The sequence below is a fragment of the Phascolarctos cinereus genome, unplaced genomic scaffold, assembly GCF_003287225.1.
Source record: "Phascolarctos cinereus isolate Bilbo 61053 unplaced genomic scaffold, phaCin_HiC Scaffold_2;HRSCAF=192, whole genome shotgun sequence".
In the NCBI taxonomy this organism is placed as follows: domain Eukaryota; kingdom Metazoa; phylum Chordata; class Mammalia; order Diprotodontia; family Phascolarctidae; genus Phascolarctos; species Phascolarctos cinereus.
Genome location: NW_027555625.1, coordinates 34918563 through 34939385, shown reverse-complemented (window position 1 = coordinate 34939385; position 20823 = coordinate 34918563). Strand labels below are relative to the sequence as shown.

The following is a 20823-nucleotide window of genomic DNA, read 5'->3' as shown; positions in this document are numbered from 1 at the left end:
CTTTGATTCTAAGATGCTGGGGAGGTGAGGGGCATTCCAGTCTCAGGGCACAGCCCAGGCTAGTTGGAGGCGATGGGCATGTGTGAGGACACACCCTCAGAGAAGTTAAGTAACTTGTCCTGTGTCACACTGCTAGTAAACGAAAAAGGCGGCTCACTGGACACCAAGCTAGCTATGTTTGTCCCTGGGCAAGTCGCTTGAACCTTCTGTGTGCCTCAGTTCCATTGCCTGTAAAATAACGGGGTTGTTTCCATGACCTCTCAGTTCCTTGGCCGCTCCTAATCTATGATGCTGTGACATTGCCACTGCCACGAGTGTGTGTGTATGTGTGTGTGTGTGTGTGTGTGTGTGTGTGTGTGCGTGCCTGCCTACATGAGGAGGGGGGGAGGGGAGGAGAGACGAGAAGAGGCCCGCCCCCTCCTCACACCTCTCTTCAGCTGGCGGCTGCATCCGCCCGCAGTTTGACAGCTCTTGGGTGCAGGTGGCCGGGAGCCGGGCGGGGGCTCCCCAAGGTGCCGAGGTGCGGACGCTGGCTGTGAGTGGCGTGCAGGCAGCGCCCCCGGCTCTCACCAGCCCGTTCGTCCTACCCAATCGCGGGCTCGGCCACCGCCTCCCCAGGTCCCCGGGGGCAGGAGCAGCCTCTGCCGCCGTCCTGGGAACCTGCCGCGGCTGCGCTGACGGCGCGCTCTGCTAATGGCTGAGCCACGGGGCTGCTCAGTGTGGCTGTAGCGGACTGACGGACGGAGCCAGCGACGTGCCCCGAGCCCCTGCGCCCAGAGCCTCCTCCCAGAGCGCTGCGCTCAGCCCAGTTCAGCTCAGCTCTGGCCAGGCCAAGCCAGCCTTGGCCGCAGCAGCCTCTCCTCTCCGCTCCTCGCCACGCCGTGCCCCCCGCCATGGTGTCCTGGATCATCTCCAGGCTGGTGGTGTAAGTAGGCTTCCTTCTTCACCGGCTCTTCCCTGGGGCTTCTCTCGCCCGAGGGGCAGTCCACATTCCGCTCGCCCTACCCCTGCCCTGCCCTGCCTCTGCTATTAATACCCGGCGGGGCCGCTAAATTTAGGAGGGGAGGTACAGTAAGGAGCGGGGCTGTGGGCACCGGGAGACGGGAGAAGGCACAAGCAAGGCGGGGCACGCGGGTACTGCATTGGGGAAGCAGGGGCAGAGGCGCACCCTGTTTCTGCAGGAAGCCGAGTTCCTTGCGGGATCATTTAAAAGGGCTCCCTGCTGCGTGAGGAGGGGACACGGGGGGAGACCACAGGGTGGAAAAGGTGGATGCACTTCTTTGCCCTGGGGTGGCAAGAGCCTTCCTCCTCGTTTGAGGGCTTCTTCCCCCCCCCAACCCCCGGGTCTTTGTTTTCCCAGGCTGGGCTTTTTGTTTGCTGTTTTTGTTGAGGATGGCGGGGGTCGGGGATGGGGGGGAAGGGAACTGGACAGCAATTCAATCAGTCCGTCTTCTTTAAGAGAAACATCCCGATGGGTTTGTCCAGTTCTGCCAACATGCTTTGTCACGAGAAATTGACAGACTGGGGCTTGAAACTGACTAGGGGGCGCTGCCCTGTGGGGTCTGCCTGGAGACTGGGTGGGGGAGCCGGCGGCGGAGGCGGGGCTCTCCTTGTGTGGTAGATTTTTTTTCTCCCTTGTTGTTGTTGTTTTTAATGACCTCCTTTATGTCTCACCAAACGGCAAATCCTAGTTTCCCCTCTGTCTGCATTCTAATGACCCCCTCGCTTTGTGGGGTAATCCTATAGGATTTTCTGTTTGAAGCGTCCTCCCTGTGACAGGAGCTGGGGTGGGGTGGAGGGGCGACGGCGCTACTTTGGGTGTCTGCAGGAATGTGTCGGACGGGAGTGCCTTTCCCAGTGACAGAAAGACAATGACAATTGGGACCCAAAGGGTGCTGTGGCTTGAGAGGATAGCGAAGGGGAGGCAGTACCTGTGGGGACACCCTGAAGGGTGTGTTTCCTCTCATCTTCCCCCATCTCCAAGCTTAAGTGGGAGGATGTCTAGGTCACTTCTCAGAGACAGCACCGATTCTCCAATGAATTCTTTCTCTTTGGAAATGGCTTTGGTGGGTCTGGATCTGACATTTTGTCTTGAACATATCTGCCTGGATAAATTTCGCCCTCCTGCGAAGTTGAAGCCCTGATCTTAAATCTGCCTTTTGGAATTGAAGTCAGCCCTGGGAAGGCCTCCGGGCTTTTTCTTTGTCTGAGGGAAATGTACCATGGGCCCTCTGATACAGTATCATTACCTGTGTCTTCTACCGTCTTTCCAAGGCTTTCATTCTAACCTAATAGACTTTCCTTTTCCCCCTTTTTCTTATCTCTCGAGAAATACACAAGGGTAGCTGGTCTGATTCAATGTCTGGGAGGGCAGGCCACCACTGCTTAGCGTCTGCCATTTTTCTAGGCTTTCTAGACCAAAGATGGGTTGGTCTCTTTCACTTTAAGCCCCCAAGTCATTTGATCTGGGCCCATCTGCAGCTGTTGCTAACTGCTGTTAGGTTTGTGTGTTATTCCGAGGAGGCATGTTAAATATTTAGATGATTTCATATGGACTGGAGAGCTCCGCATGAATAATACAGGGAAGTTCAGCTCAGGGTCGCATACAAAAAGGGTCTGATTCGAGCTCCTTCTGATGCTCTGTGGCATCCTTTTCCCACCAGGAGTGGTTCTGTGACTTTATCTGCCAGTAGCTTCATGGGTATAAGGATCCCTTGGAATTGAGAAGGGGCATTTGACCTCTGAAATATTTTGGTCTTGGTGGGAGGGAGGGCTGTGGTTATGTTCCCAGCCTGCTCACCATCCTGACCTCCTCCAAAGTACAAGCTGGTAAAATGGAAAAAGTGTATGAATTACAGAATCACACAATCTTAGACTTGGGAGGTTCCTCCCCACCAATCTCATCTAACCGCATACCCAGAAAGGAATCTTCACAAGATGGGCTAAAAGCTTCAAACAGTGCTTAGACCTTTGGGATGCCATATGCTAAAATGGTGGTCACCTATCCTCTTCTTGGAGACCTTGGATGAGAGAATACCCTCTCCCGCCAGAAGCAATTCATTCCACTTCGTGATCACTGTTTCTTTCCTGACATCAAGGGTCAATTTATTCATTGTTCCATATTTTGCCTTCTGGGACCTACTATAACATATCTAATCCCTCTTAAATGTGACAGCCTTTCAGATATTTAAACACAGCTGCCCTCACGTGCCCCTTAGTCTTCTCTTTTAAAGGATAAACATGTTGTTGTTCAGTCACGTCTGACTCTTTGTGACCCCAATTCAGGGTTTTCTTGGCAAAGATACTGGAATGGTTTGCCTTTTCCTTCTCCAGCTCATTTGACAGATGAGGAAACTGAGGCAAACAGAGTTAAGTGATTTGCCCAGGGTCACACAGTATTTGAGGCCAGATTTGAACTCGGGTCCTCCTAATTGCAAGCCTGCTCTCCATCCACTGTGTAGCATAGGATAAACATACACAGCTCCGTAATGGAACCTCATGTGACAAGGACTCAGAGGCAGGTAGGGGGCGCAGTGGAGGTCCTGGTACAATGTGACCTTGGCAAATCACTTAACCTCTGTGTGCCTCAGTTTCCTTAGCTGGAATGGAGATAATAACACCTCCCTCCCCGGGGTTGTTGTGAGGATCAAATGAGATACCAATTACAAAAAGTGCTTGGTACATGATAAGCAATTAATAAAAGCTGTTCCCTCTGCCATATTGGTTCCCTACTCTGGACATTCTCCAGTTTATCAATGCCTTTGTTAAACTGTGGTGCTCAAAACCAACTACAATGTTCTGGGTATTGTCTGGCTGCAGAGCTTTAACCTCCTCACTCTAGGAAGCGTCTGTGCCTCTCACTACAGCCAGTTAGCTTTCTTGGTTGCCACACCACACTGCTGACTCCTAGTGACCTTTAATAATAATAATAACTCACAATTCCATCATGCTTTTAAGGTGCCTATACTGCTAGTATAATTGCCATTATCTCATTTTATAAATGAGGAAACTGAGACTCAAAGAGGTTAATCGACTTGTCCAGTTAGGAATTGTCTCAGACACTGCTAAAGATTGGTCTCGGATGCTGCTCCATCAGTCAGTCAGTCAGTCAGTCAATAAACATTTATTAAGTGTCTACTATTGCCAGGTACTGTGCTAAGCACTGGGGATATAAAAATAAGCAAAACACAGGCTAGAGTTGCTTCTACTCTGCCATGCTGCTTGTCATGAATTTGGAGAAGATCATCCAGAGTTTTCTGTCGCTGTTCAAAATAAAGATTGGACAGCAACCTGGGATTTTGTTGGTCTAGAGAATTCTTGGTAAGGAAACTCCCTTTACCAATGCAGGTAATCGCCTTCTCCCTGACTTGTCTAGAGCGCTAAGTGGTTTGACCAGTCAGGATTGATCGATCTGGTTTTAAGCTCAGCGGTCCTCTGCTTTGAGGCACTTCTCTATTCATTATATGTCATGCTGACTCTATTCAAAATAACATAGTTAAATTATTCCTTGGGAGACCTATACTCATCAAAGGTGACAGTGGTTTTTCGGGCTATCCAGCACAGAATCCAAATAGAAGTAGGAGTTCTTATAGATGGTGAGGCTCTTCAGATAGTGCCTTTCTCCATCACGGTTTCAATATTTCGCTGGTCAGCATAAGAAATTAGATGGGAATTTTGGGGGAGTTTTGTGGAAGCCACAGGTGACACAGAAGTTTAGAAACTCAGAAATGCATAATATATATGTTTAGCATTGTATAATATCAGCATATTTCATCTTTTAATACCCTAATAATTCAGATTTCTCTGGTACAAAGAAAGGGCCAAAATTTTTTACGTGGATTTTCCAGATCTCTGGGTGCCTGCGCCCCTAATCCCTTCGATGTGGAAGGGATAACTGTGCTCCTATTTGCTGATAACCTGCTGCCCTGAGGGTTTCTGTCAACTGGGAAATGGTGGGTGATTGGTGTGAAAGAAGCATTCATGAACAATGTATTGCTTTGTTTTGTTCGACTCACCTGTTACAAGGGAAATGACATTGATTTTAAAAAGCATGAATAAAAACATTTAAAAAGAAGAAGAAAGAGTGCTTCCAGTGAGATCCAGGGACACTTTTATTATCAGCCAAATAATCCACTCAGGAAAAATTAAATGGGTGAAGAATGCACAAAGAATGCATGAAGAATGCCCAGGTGATTACATCAGTTACTCAAACAAGCACTCTCTGTGTGCCATGCTCTGTTCTAGGCTCTGGGGAATACAAATACAAAAGGAAGGCAGTCCCTGCCCTCAAGGAGCTTATATTCTATCAAGAGAAACCAACATATATATATACATATGTATACATACATACATATATGCAGTTGAACAGGCAGCCCACTGGTCCAGCAATATGTGTAACTTTGACATCACCTCAGAGGGAGTATGAGCTGGGCCCAGGACTGAATAGGGAGAGACTGAGTTGGTCTACCTTGAAGAAATTGTGCCATGCTTTCAATGATGTTATGCTACTCTCTGCAATAGCACTAATATTCTATTAGGGGAGAGGTACCATGATGTGGTAGATAGATCATTGGATCTGTAGTCACAACAAAGACCTAGGTTCAAGTCTTGCCTTTGATAGTGACCATGGGCAAGTGGTCACTTTGGAGAGAGGCCCTCTACCATACTATCAGTTCTATGATCACATGTGCTTAATCCCCAGTGTCTCAGGCTGTCTGATGTAAATCACAGATGAATTGCCAATATGCATGGGGGAGGGTGTTTACACACCAGATGATCCCTACATGGATAAAGTCTGAAAACAAAGCAAAACAAAAATAAAAACACAGGACTGTCCCAGACCTGAGATTTCAACTAAATAGAACTTTTCTTTAAGTGCAGGTCTGACCATGTGACTCACATACTCAGTCAACTCAAGGGACTTCTTGTTGCCTCTAGGATAAAATATAAATATAAAAAAATATAAAATATAAATTCCCCTTTTAGCTTTTAAAGTCCTTCACAACCTGGCCCTAACCTGTTGCAGTTTGGGGTGCTTGGAACCCTGAAATGCAAGGGTACAAGGTGGGTGTGCCTCAAAAGAATTCAACCACTCAAGCCTTCTTTCAGAGTATTGAGGTTTTATTATACACTGATTGGGCCAGTGAGAGTCTAGGAATCTTAGAAATGTAATGGGTACTCTTGGCACCCACTGGTAAAAGTAATTGGTACTTTTATACAGAAAAAGACTGTGAGAAGATCTGAATGGGATTAAGGAGTGGCAAGTAAGCTAATTAAGTAATCAAGGTGGGCTGGGATGGGCCAGATGTCTTGGGTAGAGGCACTGTGATCTGGGCTACTGAAATGTATGGGAAAATTCAGAGACTGGGTTGCTTTGAAAAACATGGTCTTTTCCTTTTAGGGGGTCAGATACCATCCCTATCATTCCCCCCTCAAACAAATGGGACCCAAAATCTTTTGGGGCAAGGGGAGAAGGTCTCTGCTTCTGAAACTGCTTCCTGATGTTAAGGACCGTAGGGCTGCCCCTGCCTGGAGTGGGTCTCAAGGAGGAGTTTGACTGGAACTGAGTGTAAGCTGCATCCAGGGTACGGTGGGTGGGCATGAGCTGGTACTCAGTGTTTGCTACCAACTGTAGGTGAATGGCCCATCGTCTAGAAGACAAAAAGCTGACAAGCAAGTTCAATATGTAGAACCCAAATATAGGGGAAAGTAAAAGTGAGGTCAGAATGGGGGAAAACAAAGAAAGAAAGAAAGAAAGAGCCCCATTAGAATCATTGACATTTGACCTACAGGGTTATCTGATCTTATTACTTCCCCAAGCTTCCACTCCATTCCAATTCCTTTAAGCAGGATCAGATGCTATTGGGAAGTAACACTTTTGCAGGGTTCAATAGTTATGCAAATGAATTTGTCTGAGACCAACTCTTACTCCAACTATAACAAAAGACCTGGGAGGATACTTAAAATAATGACTAAGAAAATTGATTTGCGCTGGGGTCAGTCTGGAGAAAAAGGGCCCTGGATGGGATTAAGGAGTATCAAGTAAACTAATGAAATAATTAAGGTGGACCAGATGCCTGGGCTACTGAAACGTACGGGGCAATTCAGGGACTGGGTTGCTTTCAAAGACATGGTCTTTTCCTTTTAGGGATTCCAATCCTATCCCATCTTTCGAATCTCATTTGGACTTTATTTCCTCTCCAGCACTCTACTGGCCAGCCAAACTGGCCTTCTCTCCGTTCCTCATAGAGGACATTCCATTTCCCCTCATCCAACATGCCAGGAATTCACTCCCTTCTTACCTCTATCTCCCAGAATCCATCTCTTCCTGTACAAAACAGCTCAAGCACACAGCCTTTCCTGATTTCCCCAACAACTAGTACCTTTCCTCTCAGACTACCTTGTACTTAATTATTATGCATTTATTACAAATTTATGTTTATTCTCTTTGTTTTTATGCTGCATATATTTATATATGTTATGTCCTTTTTACTCTCTCAGAATAAAAGGTCTTAAGAGTAGGGTATATTTTATTCCTTGTAATTACATTCCCAGTTAGCAGCAGAAATCTGGTGTATAATTGGTGCTTAATAAATGCTTGTTGACTGATAGGGAATGTCTACATTGGAACTATCCTCCCCCAGACATATTAGTGACTAGTAGAGGATTTGTAGTGTAAGAGGGTGGGGGGGGCAACTAGGTGGTGCAGTGGATAGAGCGCTGGCCTTGAAGTCAGGAGGACCTGAGTTCAAATCCAGCCTCAGACTAAACACTTGATACTTACTAGCTGTGTGACCTTGGGCAAGTCACTTAACCCCAGTTGCCTTAAAAAAAAGGAAAAAAAGGGTGTGGGGTACTGAGAAGTTCATGGCTTACCTATGGTCACACAACAAACTTCTACTATCATAGGCAAGCCTTCAACCCAGGTCTTTTGGGCTCAGAAATCACTTCGTAATGCTACCTGGATGTAGATCATGGATCCATGATCTCAGAAGAAATCCAAACACAGTTGACCAAATGGGGAGTGGAACACTGGGCAAAAGTTATCAATTAACAAAGAGGGGGCATATACAGGCTGGAGGTGTCATAGACAATATCTTCAAGGGCATTGGTGACAGGAAAAGAAGGTAGGACGGTCCTGCAATGAGAATGAAAGCTCTCAGAGGTCATCTTAAAAGAACCAGTGCATTGTGGGTAGATCCTTTATGGAGGATTTATGGAAGGCTATAGGCAAGAATCACAGTTTGAGGGAGGACCTACTTTCTCTTCCTGCTGTCAAGGTCAATAAGGTAGTAATGTCATATATACTCCATATTTGGTGTCATAGAAGACCTAGAACTAGGTTAGATCCAGACCTAGACTTAAACCTATGAGGCCTAGATTTGACCTTGGAGGACCTGGATTTATCACGCAACTCTGATACTAATTCATGTATGGAAGGCAGGATGGAACCCTCCATAAGAGCTCCCCTCCATAAGAGCTCTCATTTGGAGTCAAAAGTTCTGAATTTGAATTTTTCTTTTCTTTTTTAGACAATTGGGATTAAGTGACTTGCCCAGGGTCACACAGCTAGTAAGTGTCAAGTGATTGGTCTGAGGCCAGATTTGAACTCAGGTCCTCCTGACTTCAGGGTAATACTCTATCCACTGTGCCACCTAGCTGCCCAAAAGTTATGAATTTGAATCCAGGGTCTCTCATGCAATACCTGGGCTGGGTGACCTCTGAGGTTCTTTCCAGCAATGTAGTTGTGATCCTGTGACTTTGGATATGTCCTTCACCTCTTGGTATAATGAAAAAGGGAAAAGGTTTGGAGTCTGAGAACTTGGGTTTGAATCCTGGCTTTGCTCTATATTGCCTGGGTGGTTCTGGGCAAGTGACTTCCCTTTTTCAGTTTCTCCATTTGTAAAGATGAGGGAGTTCAGAATACACCAGGTCTAAGATTTCTTTAGCTCTGTCCTCTCTATGGAACTATCAAGGGCATAAATAGATGAAAAGAGATTAAGAGGAAAGAGGGCTTTATATTGCCAAGGGGAATGAATGAATGAATCAATGTAGATTGCTAGCATATGTAAGAATTTTAAAGGTGCATAGACCTTAAGATACAGAGGAAATTTTGAGGTCCTGGCCTTTGAGGCAAAGAAGAGACCAGAAAAACTCACATTGGACACAAATACACAGGGACAGAGATTCTGTCAACCAGTGAATTTGACTTTAAGTCCTAGCAAAATTCTAAAATGGTTAATTAAAGAGAAGATTCTTGAAAATCTGGAAAAGAAATCAGTGATCACAAAACTAACATAACTTTGTGTCATAACAAGTACCATTTAAGTGCCTACTATGTGCCAGGCACTTTGCTAAGTGCTCCAACAAGAATCCAGATTAACCTTATTTCCTTTTGATCAGGATTACTGATTATCCAATTATCCAAATTATCCAATTATTTACTGATTGGGAAAATGCTATAGATGGTGTTTGCGTAGATTTTGGAAACATCTCCTGTCTCTCTTGTGGAAAAGTTAGAAAGACATAGGTGAGATGATGGTGCAGTTAGCTGAATTCAGAAGTGGTTAAATGATCACACTCAAAGAATAGTTAATGTTCCCATGTCAACTTGGCAGGAGGTTGCCAGTGGACAGCTCCAGAGACTTCTGCTTGGCTTTGTTCCCCATATAATTTTTTAACAAAGACTTGGATGAAAGAATACATAGTGTGCTCATCAGATTTTCAGATGACACCAGCTGGGAGGGAGAGGTAACAAACTGGAACACTGAATCAGGATCCAAAAAAGATCCGTAATAGGCCAGAACTTTGGGCTGAGTCTGATAAGTTGAAATTGAGTAGGGATACTTGATACTTAAGTAGGCTTACTTGAGTTGGATTCAAGAAATGGATCTCACAGATCAAGTCAGTAAGCATTTATTAAGCACCTACTCCATGCCAGGCAGTGTATGTTACTTTAAGCACTGGGGTTACAAAGCAAGGCAAAAAAAAAACAGTGCTTGCCCTCAAAGAGCTTAAAATCTAATAGGAGGGACAACATGCTAACAGTTATGTATAGACAAGATAATCTTAGAGGGAAAGCAGTAGTGTTAAGGCAGTTTGGAGAAAGGCTTCTTGCAGAAAATGGGGTTTTAGCTGGGATCTGAAGGGACTCAAGAAAACCAGATGGTACAGATGATGAAGAACTAAATTCCAGGCATGGGGGGGGCAGTCAGTGAATGGAAAGATGACATGGTCGGCGCTACACTTTAGGAAGGTCAGTTTGACAGCTGAGTAGTGGATGGACTTAGTAGAGAGAGACGTGAGGCAGAGAAACCAACTATTGGAGGTGGTGAGGACCCTAACGTACAGGAGGTATGATGAGACTTCAGCATGTCTGAAAAACACCTGAAGTTTTTATTGGCCTACAAACTTGATATAAGTCAACAGTGGGGCATGGGTAAGAAAGTGAATTTGATCTTGGGCTGTATTAAGTGGCTTAGCTTCCAGGAATAAAGAAGTCTCTTTGTTTTCTGCCTTGATCTATACTTATCAGAAGTATTATGTTTAGGTGTGGGCCCCACAGTTTCTGAAGGGCATTCATAACTTGGAGTGCGTCCAGTGGAGGCAACCTTGGTGATAAAGGGCCTTGAGTCTGTGTCATGTGGGGATCCGCTGCAGATATTGGTGAAGGTAGCTAGGGGGCATAGTAGATAGAGTGCCTGGATTGGAGTCAGGAAGACTCATCTTCCTGGGTTCAAATCTGGCCTGAGACGCTTACTAGCTGTGTCACCCTGGGCAAGACACTTCACCTTGTTTGCCTCAGTTTCCTTATCTGTCAAATGAGCTAGAGAAGGAAATGGTAAACTACTCCCATATCTTTGCCAAGAAAACCCCAAATGGGGTCAAGAAGAGTCAGACACAACTGAAAGTAGACTTAACAAAGCTTTGAGAAGAGAAGGGGGTCATGATAATTCATGATAGATAGCAAGTTTTTTAAAAGCTATCATATGGCAGAGGAATTAAACTTGTCCTTTGTGTGTAGAGGGAAGAACTAGGTATAATGGGTAGAAGTTCCAAAGAGATGAATTTGTCTTGATGTCAGAAAAAGACGTCCTACCAATTGTGTCTGTATCGTAGTGGAATAGCTTGCTTCTGAAGGCAGTGGTTTGTCTCACTGACTCAATTCAAGTATAAGCTGGACAGCTGGTAAACACCGACTCACACCCTAGGACAAATCAACTAAATCATACCAGTAACTGGCAACTCAAATCACACAAGGAAAGATAAAACATCAGTATACCCAGGGTTGAGAGAGAGTCGCACCATGTCACTGCCTGCCATCAACTTTAATGCAAGTTTTGATTTTGGCCATATGTGCAACTTAAGCTATTGAAATGTCTCTAGTTACAAAGTACATAATAAAAGGGCTGGATGACCACTTGTTGGTCATGTTGTGGTAGGAATTCTTTGGCCAGAGTGGGATGGGGGTAGGGGTCTTGGGTTGAACTACTTGGCCAACTCTGAAATTCCAAACAGAATTATTGTCACAGATCATGACACCAGTCAAGAAACACAGATCTCATGATGCACAGGGTAGACTTATGGACAATGTAGAAATAAACTTGAACAAATACCCTTCTTTCCTTTTTTTAATTTATTTTTTTAAATTTTATTAATTTATTTTGATTTATCAACAATCACTTCCACATGCTTTTGAGTTTAAAAATTTTCTCCCCCTTCCTCCCCACCCCCCTCCCCAAGATGGCACGCAATCTCACATAGGCTATACATTTACATTCCCATTAAACATTTTCACATTAGTGAAATTGTAAGTAAAATTTAAAACCAATAGGAGGGACCATCAGAAAGAGGAAATAAAACTCAACAGAAGAGGAAAAAAATGATAGCAATTCAACTTCCATAGTTCTTTCTTTGAATGTGGACAGCATTTTCCACCACGAGGCCTCTGCGGAGGTCTTAGATCCTTGTATTGCTGAGAAGGGTTAAGTTTATCAGTATTAGTCATCGCACAACGTGGCTGTTATTGTGTACAAAGACCTCTTGGTTCTGCTCACTTCAGTCAGCGTCAGACCATACAAGTCTTTCCAGGTTTTTCATTTTTCATTTCTTATAGCACAATATTATTCCATTACATTCATATACCACAACTTGTTCAGCCATTCCCCAATTGATGGGCATCCTCTCAATTTCCAATTCTTTGCCACCACAAAAAGAGCTGCTATGAATATTTTTGTACATGTGGGTCCTTTTCCCATTTGTTTGATGTCTTTGGGATATAGCCCTAGACGTGCTATTGCTGGATCAAAGGGAAATACCCTTCTTTCTTGTTACTCTTCTTCTGAGCCCTCTGTCCTCATCAGGTTCAGATGGCATTGGAGTCAAGTCAACAAACCAGCAAGCACTTAGTAAGAGCCTACTATGTGCCAGGCACTGAGCTAAGTGCTGGGGACACAAGGAAAAGAAAAAAAAAAGAAAAAAGAAAACAGTTCCTGGCCTCAAGGAGCTCATAGTCTAATGGAGGTGACAACATGCAAACCTCTACGGCAACCAGGGGACAAATTGGAAATAATGTCAGAGCACTAGCATAAAGAAATTAATGATTTTTGTGCATGAGCCAAGGCAGTGCAGGCAGAGAGAGGAAGCCTAGTTTGGGAGTTGACGATGTTTCTAGGCTGCTGAAGCATTGGCCACAGCTTGGGGGAGGGGAGGGGAAGGAAATAATGGGTAGAAGGCCCACCCATTGCTGATTGTATTGTAACAGGGCCCAAGGACACTCACAGATCTATGCTGCTGAAAGATTGGTTGCTGCTGTGGGGTCTGGGGCAGAGGAACCGTGCCCCCAGACTCTCAATCATTCAAGAAACAAGCATTTATTGAGTGTCAGCTATGTGCCCAGCACTGTGCTGTTTGCTAGAGATACAAAGACAAAAAGTAAGGCAATCCCTGCCTTTAAGGATCTTAAATTCTACTATGGAGATGCAGCATATCCACAGATAAATAAATAGAAGAGATATGCCAAGTAATTAGCGAGGCACCCAAACTGGAGTGTTCAGGAGAGTTCTCTTGAAGCGTGTAGTCCTTGTCTCGAGACTTCAGGAGAGCCAAGAGTTCCACCACTGCCAGGGCCTAGCTCTGGGAGAGAAGCTCATTCATTTTGCAGCCCCAGTGAGAATAAATGTGCTGAAGGAAAAATGACAGTCGAAGATGGTGCCCCCTAAATTTTCTCCCCCCAGGACAAAACTGATGGTCTTGCCCTAGTTATAGGTTTGGGTGAGTTTCTGGCTCCAGGCTTGTTCCCCACCCCAGAGCTAGCTCCATAATCCGGGGGAGAGAATTGGTGAGGCAATATGAGCACAAATCAATGAAATTCAGATCAGATTAGAATTTGCTATTGTGTGTTGTCTTCTCCCTTTAGATTGTAAACTCCTTGAAGGCAGGGACTATCTTTTGCCTTTCTTTAGTTTCTGTAGTCCTTAGCACAGCCTGGAACCTAGGTCTTTAATAAATGTTTATTTACTGACCCTGGAAAGCCCTGGGGTGTTTAGTTTATTTGATTAATAGTAGATTTTCTTGATAGAGTTTCTTTCTCCATTGCCCAGGTTTCTCCCTGTATCCTCCCCCTGCCTGTCTGTGCCTAAGAACAAAGAATCTTTGAAAAATTCAGCAAAACATGTAGAATATGAACATATAGATAAATATATAGGATGGACATATGGAAAAAGATTGCATTGTATGCAAATGTCCCCACCCAGGAACACCCACTGCTTAGGAAAGGCAGTAACTTTCTCCTATCTCTTCTGTAGTGCTTGGTTTATTCTGTATAATAAGGCAGCTAGGTAGCATAATGGCCAGACTAAGACACTTGCTAGCTATGTGACCCTTGGCAAGTCACTTAACCTCAGTTTCCTCAACTGTAAAATGGGGATAATATCTACTTCCCAAGGTTGTTGTGAGCATCAGATGAGATAATAGTTATAAAAAATTCTTAGCACATAGTAGGTGCTATATAAATGATTATTCCCTTATTCCTTAGAACATTCAGCTTCAATTGTTTTGTGGCGGCTGTTCTTTCCGTTTACATTGGTGCAATCACTGTGTATGTTGTTTTCCCGGCTCTGCTGACTTCACTCTGCATCGGTTTCTGTAAGTATATCTGGGCTTCTCTGTAGTTGGGAGTGTTTCTTACGGCACAGGATTATATCACATTCCTAAAGCACCATCTTCAAAGCTATTCTTTAATCACTGGGCATCTACTTTGTTTCAGCTCTCCACTACCACAAAAGTGGTTTTATTAATATCCAATTGCATATGGTGCCTTTCTTTTTGTCAATGACCTTCTTGGGATATATACCGCAAGATCAAAGTAGATGGACATTTTAGTCACTTGCTTTTATTTGAATAATTCCAAATTGCTTTCTAGAATGGTTGGACCAATTCACAGCTTCATTCACATGTGTGCCTGTTTTTCCATAATCCCTCCAACATCAACAATGTCAGTCTTTTGTCCCCTTTGCTGTTTTGATTTGGGTTTTTCTTATTATGAGTGATTGGGAACATTCTTTCGTGTGGTTATTAATAATTTTCAAGTCTTCTTTTTAGAAATATTTGTTCACATCCTTCAATGATTTCTCTATTGGGGCAATTTGCTTTTTTATTTAGCGGATTTCAAGTAGGTGAAAACTAGATTTGAAATAGTCTAAGGTGGAATGAGTGTGTGCATAAGATCTGACTGTCCATAAGGTTCTGGAGGAAGAAAGAGTCTCTCTTGTGTTCCTTCTTGGGAATACTGGAAGTCTTAGACCATATGTCGTAAGTTGCCTTAGTCACCTAGAGAAAAATTTTGACAGAGCTATTCAGGTAATAGATAGAACCCAGGAACAGGAACAGCTGAATAAGTAGAATAGTAACATAAGCTCTTGGAGAGTAGAGATTGTTTCTTTTTTTGTTTGTTTGTTATTTTTGTATCCCTGGCATGAAACACTGTGCCTAAAACACAGGTAGGGGAGGGGTAATTTAAAAATAACATTTTATTTTATGAAAATTTTAATTTTTTGTGTTTATTATTTTATTTTTCACCAGTTACATGTAAAAACACTTTTAACATTTGTTTTTAAAACTTGGAGTTACAAATTCTCTCCCCTCCTCCCAACCTCCAACCCCCACTGAGAAGGCAAGCAATTCAATATAGGTTATACGTTTGTACTCATTCGAAACATATCCATAATAGTCATGTTGTGAAAGAAAACAGACCAAAAAAAAACCCTGAAGAAAAATAAAGAAAATTTTTTTAAAAAAGTATACTTCAATCTGCATTCAGATACCATCAGTTCTTTCTCTGAGGATGGATAGCATTTTTCATCATAAAGTCCTTTAGAGTTGTCTTGGATCCTTGTATTGTTAATGATAGCTAGTCATTCATGGCTGATCATGTTACAATATTGCTGTTGCTTTGTATACAGTACTTTTCTATTTGCATCAGTCCATGCAAGTCTTTCCAGGTTTCACTGAGAGCATTCTACTCATCATTTCTTATAGTGTGATAGTATTCCATCATAATAAAATACCACAGCTTGTTCAGCCATTCCCCAATTGATGGGCATCCCCTCAATTTCCAATTCTTTGTCACCAGAAAAGAACTGCTATAAATATTTTTGTCCATGTAGGTCCTTTTTCCTTTCCTTTTTTAAAAAAATCTCTTTTGGAATACAAACCTAGTAGTGGTATTGTTAGGTCAAAGGTTATGCATGGTTTTATAGCCCTTTGGGTATAGTTCCAAATTGCCCTACAGAATGGTTGAATCAGTTCACAACTCTACCAACAGTGCATTAATGTCTCATTTCCCCCACATCCCCTCTAACATTTGTCATTTACCTTTTCTGTCCTATTACACAACCTAATAGGTATGAGATAATACCTCAGAATTGTTTTAATTTGCATTTTTCCATTTGATACTGAGTTAGAATATTTTTTTGTATGACTATATCAGCTTTGATTACTTCATCTGAAAACTGATTATCTTTTGACCATTTATCAATTGGGGAATGGTTCTCATAAAAATAACATTTTTTTAAATGCACAGAAAAGAACAGACAAGCAGGGCAGTAATGTGCAGAAACATGTATATATATATATACTTTTTTTGTTTGTTTATTTTCCTCTTCAATCATTTTCAGTCATGTCCAACTCTCTGTGACCCTTTTTGGGGCTTTCTGGCCAGTTGCTACAGTGTTTTTGCTATATCTTTCTCCAGATCATTTTACAGATGAGGAAACTGAGGTAACCAGGCTTACATGACTTGCCAGGGTCACACAACTAGTAAGTGTGTGAGGCCAGATTTGAACTTTGGAAGATGAGTCTTCCTGACTCCAGGCCTAGCACTCTAACCACTATGCAACCTAGCTGACACGTACATACACACACACACACACACACACACACACACACACACACACTTAAACAAGTGGTATGAAATGGAGATCCATGTCTTCATATAGAATCCTCTTTTGACATTCTGCTATATGTATAAAAGTGCTCTTTAGGATGGGGGGATAAGTTCAGAATCAAAAAAAATTAAGTCATTTCATTTTACAGGTGAGAAAACTGAGGCTCATAGAAGGTTCTCTTGCTCAAAGTCACATAAGTAATGAGCAGCAGAGGCAGAATTTGAACCTGATCCTCCTGTCCCTCTCCCTGCACTTGGATTCCAATTTCAGATCTTTATGCCCCCAACTCCTGGGGTGGGGCTGTTCCAGCAACTTAACATCTATTTGTTCTTAATTTGTTCTTTGACTCTTAACATATATTTGTTGAGTAAATAAATGATCTGTAGAAACCTGCCTTAGTCTTATCTATTCTGTTGCATAAGGTTGGGGGTCTTGTGCCTCAAAGTCATCGTAAACCCTTAGCAAGATTGGATAGCTGAATGGGGAAAAACTTCCCTTTCTTTTTTTTTTAAACAAAAAAAATCCCTAATATAACATTAGTTTCTTAACATTGGAATGGGGTGAGGCGGGCATGGAAAATCCAGATAATTGATAGTTCCCATTAATTAGGGTTTTAGTGGCATAGCAGTGTCTCTGTGACAGAATGGAAGGAACATGGCTGGGAGCCTAGGATCTGGGCTCTGGTATGTTTCCCAGGAATCATTTGAATGAAGTGAAGATACTTAGATTGGAGAAAAGAGGATTTAGGGGTGTGTATGTGTGTGTGTGTGTGTGTGTGTGTGTGTGTGTGTGTGTGAACAGGATATGTTCAGCATGACTTCTGAGGGCAGAATGAGGAGCAATCCACGGAAGATGTAATTACCATAACAAATGCAGGCTTTTTGTATGGGGAAAGAGATCCTTACAATCAGAGCTCCTCCAAAGTAGGCTGGCTGGGTTTTCTCTGGAATTGGGGGCTTCTCTTTTCCTTGAGGTCTTCAAGCAAAGTCTAGATGCCTGCTTGGGCATTCTGTAGAAGGGCTGTTTGCAGGACCTTGCAAGTAGGTGTCATTTCATTGATTATATTTGTATGGCATACAGTAAGAGCTTAATAAATGCTTGTCAAATGACTAATTGATGATTTGGATTTGATGGCCTCAGAGGTAGTGGATTAGTCTAGCCCAGCTTTGCCACTTAGTGCTTGAGTGACTTTGGGCAAATTACTTCCTTTTGGGGTGTCTGTTGGCCGCTGTGTAAAAGGAAGGATCGAGCTTCTGTCTAAGGCCCTCTCTAGCTCCCAGATTCTGTCTTACTCCACCTCCCTCCTACTCCTCCTTCCCCTGACTGGCCCCTTCAGTCAAAAGTCTATTTATAAATGGGAGGCTTCTGCAAGTATTTGCAAGACGGTGAAAATACCAACTCAAGTTTCCCTGCTATTCAGCTGCCCTGTTGCTTTGTTAACTAATCCTGCTTTTTTGTCTCCTCTCTGCTATGTCTTTGAAGTTCAATGGAAAGGTCTCACCTGCTTATTATTAGGTCATCCTGGGCTTCGTTCTGAAATGAGCTCATTTCTTTCTTTAGGAGAAACCAGTATATGTTTGGGGAGCTGGACTGGGGGAAGGAAGCCAAGCTCTGTTTAACCACTTCATGGGATTCTCCGAGTGGGTGCCCTCAGGGTGGGTCTTTTCCAAGATAGTGATCTTGGTGACACCTGACAAGGAGTTAATCCCAGCCAAGAACCTCTCTTACATTTCAGGGTGGGACTAGTAATGAACTGAGCACCACACACGGTTTTCCAAGGTTTCTTGCCATCCATGGATTTCCCTCTTTGGTCCAGAAAATTCTTGGCTCATAGATTTAGAATGAGAAGAACTAGAAGTAATCTAATTTAATTCTCTCATTTTACAGATGAGGAAACTGAGGCCCAGAAGGGTTAAGGAATGAACTAAGGGAGATTAGAGCCATGGGCCCAATAGTGTGTCTCCCCAAGCCCAAGGTGGGCTGGAGAAAGGAGAATTGCCCTATTGATCCACGATTTTTGAATAGTGGGCCAATACATCTATGGGAACATTCTTTGTTTATCTGGATTATTCAGTATGAACATCTAGGAGCATTCCTAGAATTCTAGACAGGAATGTGGGAAAACAGGTGAGACAATGTGGAAAGAATTTATTCACATTTACAATACAGAATTTATCCACATTTATAATAAATTACAAGAAATTGACAGTGAACCAAAGATGGGATAAATCTTCAAATGAAATGTCCAAATTTGGACTATTTCCATGTTAATAAAACCAAGAAAAAACCCACACTGTTAAAATAGACATTTTGTTTTCTTTCTAATGCTTGGTTAGATTTTTAGCATATTGATGTTTTTAGTTGTTTTGGGGGGGAGCAGGCCAAGGAAGTTGGGGTTAACTTGCCCAAGGTCACACAGCTAGTAAGTGTCAAGTGTCTGAGGTCACCTTTGACCTCAGGTCCTTCTGCCTCCAGGGCCAGTGCTCCATCCACTGAGCCACCCAGCTGCTCCTGTTTTGCTTTGACACAACAGACATTTAATCCTTGACTCCCTCCCTCCACTAAGAAGTAGTATGCAGAAACCATTCTCTAGACCGTAGGAATTGCTGGTACTCATCATTCACTCCCTTCCTTTCTTCTTTCCTTCTTCCTTCCTTCCTTCCTTCTTTCCTTCCAAAACAGAGCTAATTCAACATTTATTAAGCGCAGATTGTGTGTTGAGCACTGTGCTGAGAACAAGACAAAACTGGAAAAAGTCCTTGCCTTCATTGACTGATCATCATTAAACCATTAACAGGTAAATAGAATTTTAGGACTGAAAAATTAATCGATAGGCCATACAGTCAACTTCCCTGATTTCATGCAGGATAATCCCTAAATCATCACGAATCAAATTAATCAGTGTTCAAGGCAGGAATAGAAACACTTCTGTTTTAGTTAACAGATTATAGTTGCTCTTGGTTTTAAACAACTTCATTAATGAATGTCTTGTACATGCAGTTAGTTGGACATTGCTTTTTCCTCACCTAACTGAAGCACCCAACTAGTCTTAAGTGAATTATGGAATTTGTTGGTTAGCACAGAGATTTCATTAATCCAAGTTCTCTTCCCTACCACTTCCTTTCTTCTCAAGAGAGCAGAATTCTTCCCTTTTCCTTCATATGTTCCTTCTAGTGACCAGTTTCCCATTAATTGCCAAATATAGTGGTCTTTTCTCAGGCCTCATTCTTCTTGACCTCTCTGTAGCCTTTGACACTCAGTTACCCTCTTCTCCTTGATAATTCTTCCTAGATTTTCATGGCATTGCTCTCCTGGTTCTCCTACCATTATGATTATTTTTTCTGTCTTCTTTGCTGGATCTTCATCCAGGCTGTGCCTTATAGAACCAATGCATGTCTACCCAAGGCTCCACCCTCGGCCCTCTTCTCTTCTTCCTTTCTACTTCATCTTGTCTCCCAACTCTGATGGCTTCTAAGTCCCAGCTAAAGCTCCACCTTCCAAAAGAAGCCTTTCCTGCTGCTCCTCAATGCTTGTGCCTTCCTTCTGAGATTAGCTCTAACTTACCTTGCATAAAACTTGTATGTATATAGTTGTTTGCGTGTTGTCTTCCATCTCCTTTATTACACTATGAATTCTTTGTGGTAAGGCACTGTTTTTTGCCTTTCATTGTATCACCTGTCCCTGACACATAGTAGGCACTTAATAAATGCTTATTGACCTGTATTTTACCACCCAGTGCTCATTTACCATAGGCAGCTAGGGGGTGTATTGGATAGAGTGCTGGACATGGAAGTCAGGAAGACCCGAGTTAAAATTTGATCTCAAGCACTAACTGTGTGACCTTGGGCAAGTCATTTAACTTCTGCCTCAGTTTCCTCAGCTGTAAAATAGGGATAATAATAGCACCTACTTTAAAGGATTGCTGTGGCAATCACTTAGCACAGTGTGTGGCACACAGTAAATACTTAATAAATATTATTATCTTCTCTTAGGTAATTTTTTGTTCTTTTAAGATTCTTTTCAGCCCCTTCCCTCCCTTTTTTCCTCCATTCTTTTCTTCCTTCCTCCCTTTTTTCCAGGGAAATAGCTCTGTCTTTCTTTGGTGCCTCCCTCCTCTCCTTTTCCGCCTACTTATGAGCTATGAAGCCTAGCTAATAAATATGTATTACGCTAGCAATATATTTGCATCAAGGGAAAGGAAAAGCCACAAGTCTCAGTGTGAGGGTAACATGATCAATGGGCCGCCATTAACTTCTGAAGACCTGGGAGTGCCAAGGCCTCATTTTTAGAATCCTGACCTGTCTCTTCATCCTCCTCCCATCAATTCTGTTTTTTTCAATCATTAGTATTCACAAGAGTTACATTTTTTTATTTGACC

The 20823-nt window shown here is 42.9% G+C and overlaps 1 protein-coding gene across 2 annotated transcripts in view; it reads left to right on the top strand.

Annotated features, from left to right (window-relative positions):
- Positions 1-440: 440 nt before the first annotated feature.
- REEP1 (receptor accessory protein 1) overlaps positions 441-20823 on the top strand; it is a 141607-nt gene continuing 121224 nt past the window's right edge. Inside the window, exon 1 of one of the 2 annotated variants that reach the window (XM_020969497.2) lies at positions 441-925. In XM_020969497.2, the coding sequence (XP_020825156.1) occupies positions 894-925 (32 nt within the window). In that variant the 5' untranslated portion in view covers positions 441-893. The remainder of the gene's footprint in view (positions 926-20823) is intronic. The other variant, XM_020969498.2, reaches the window with a different exon arrangement.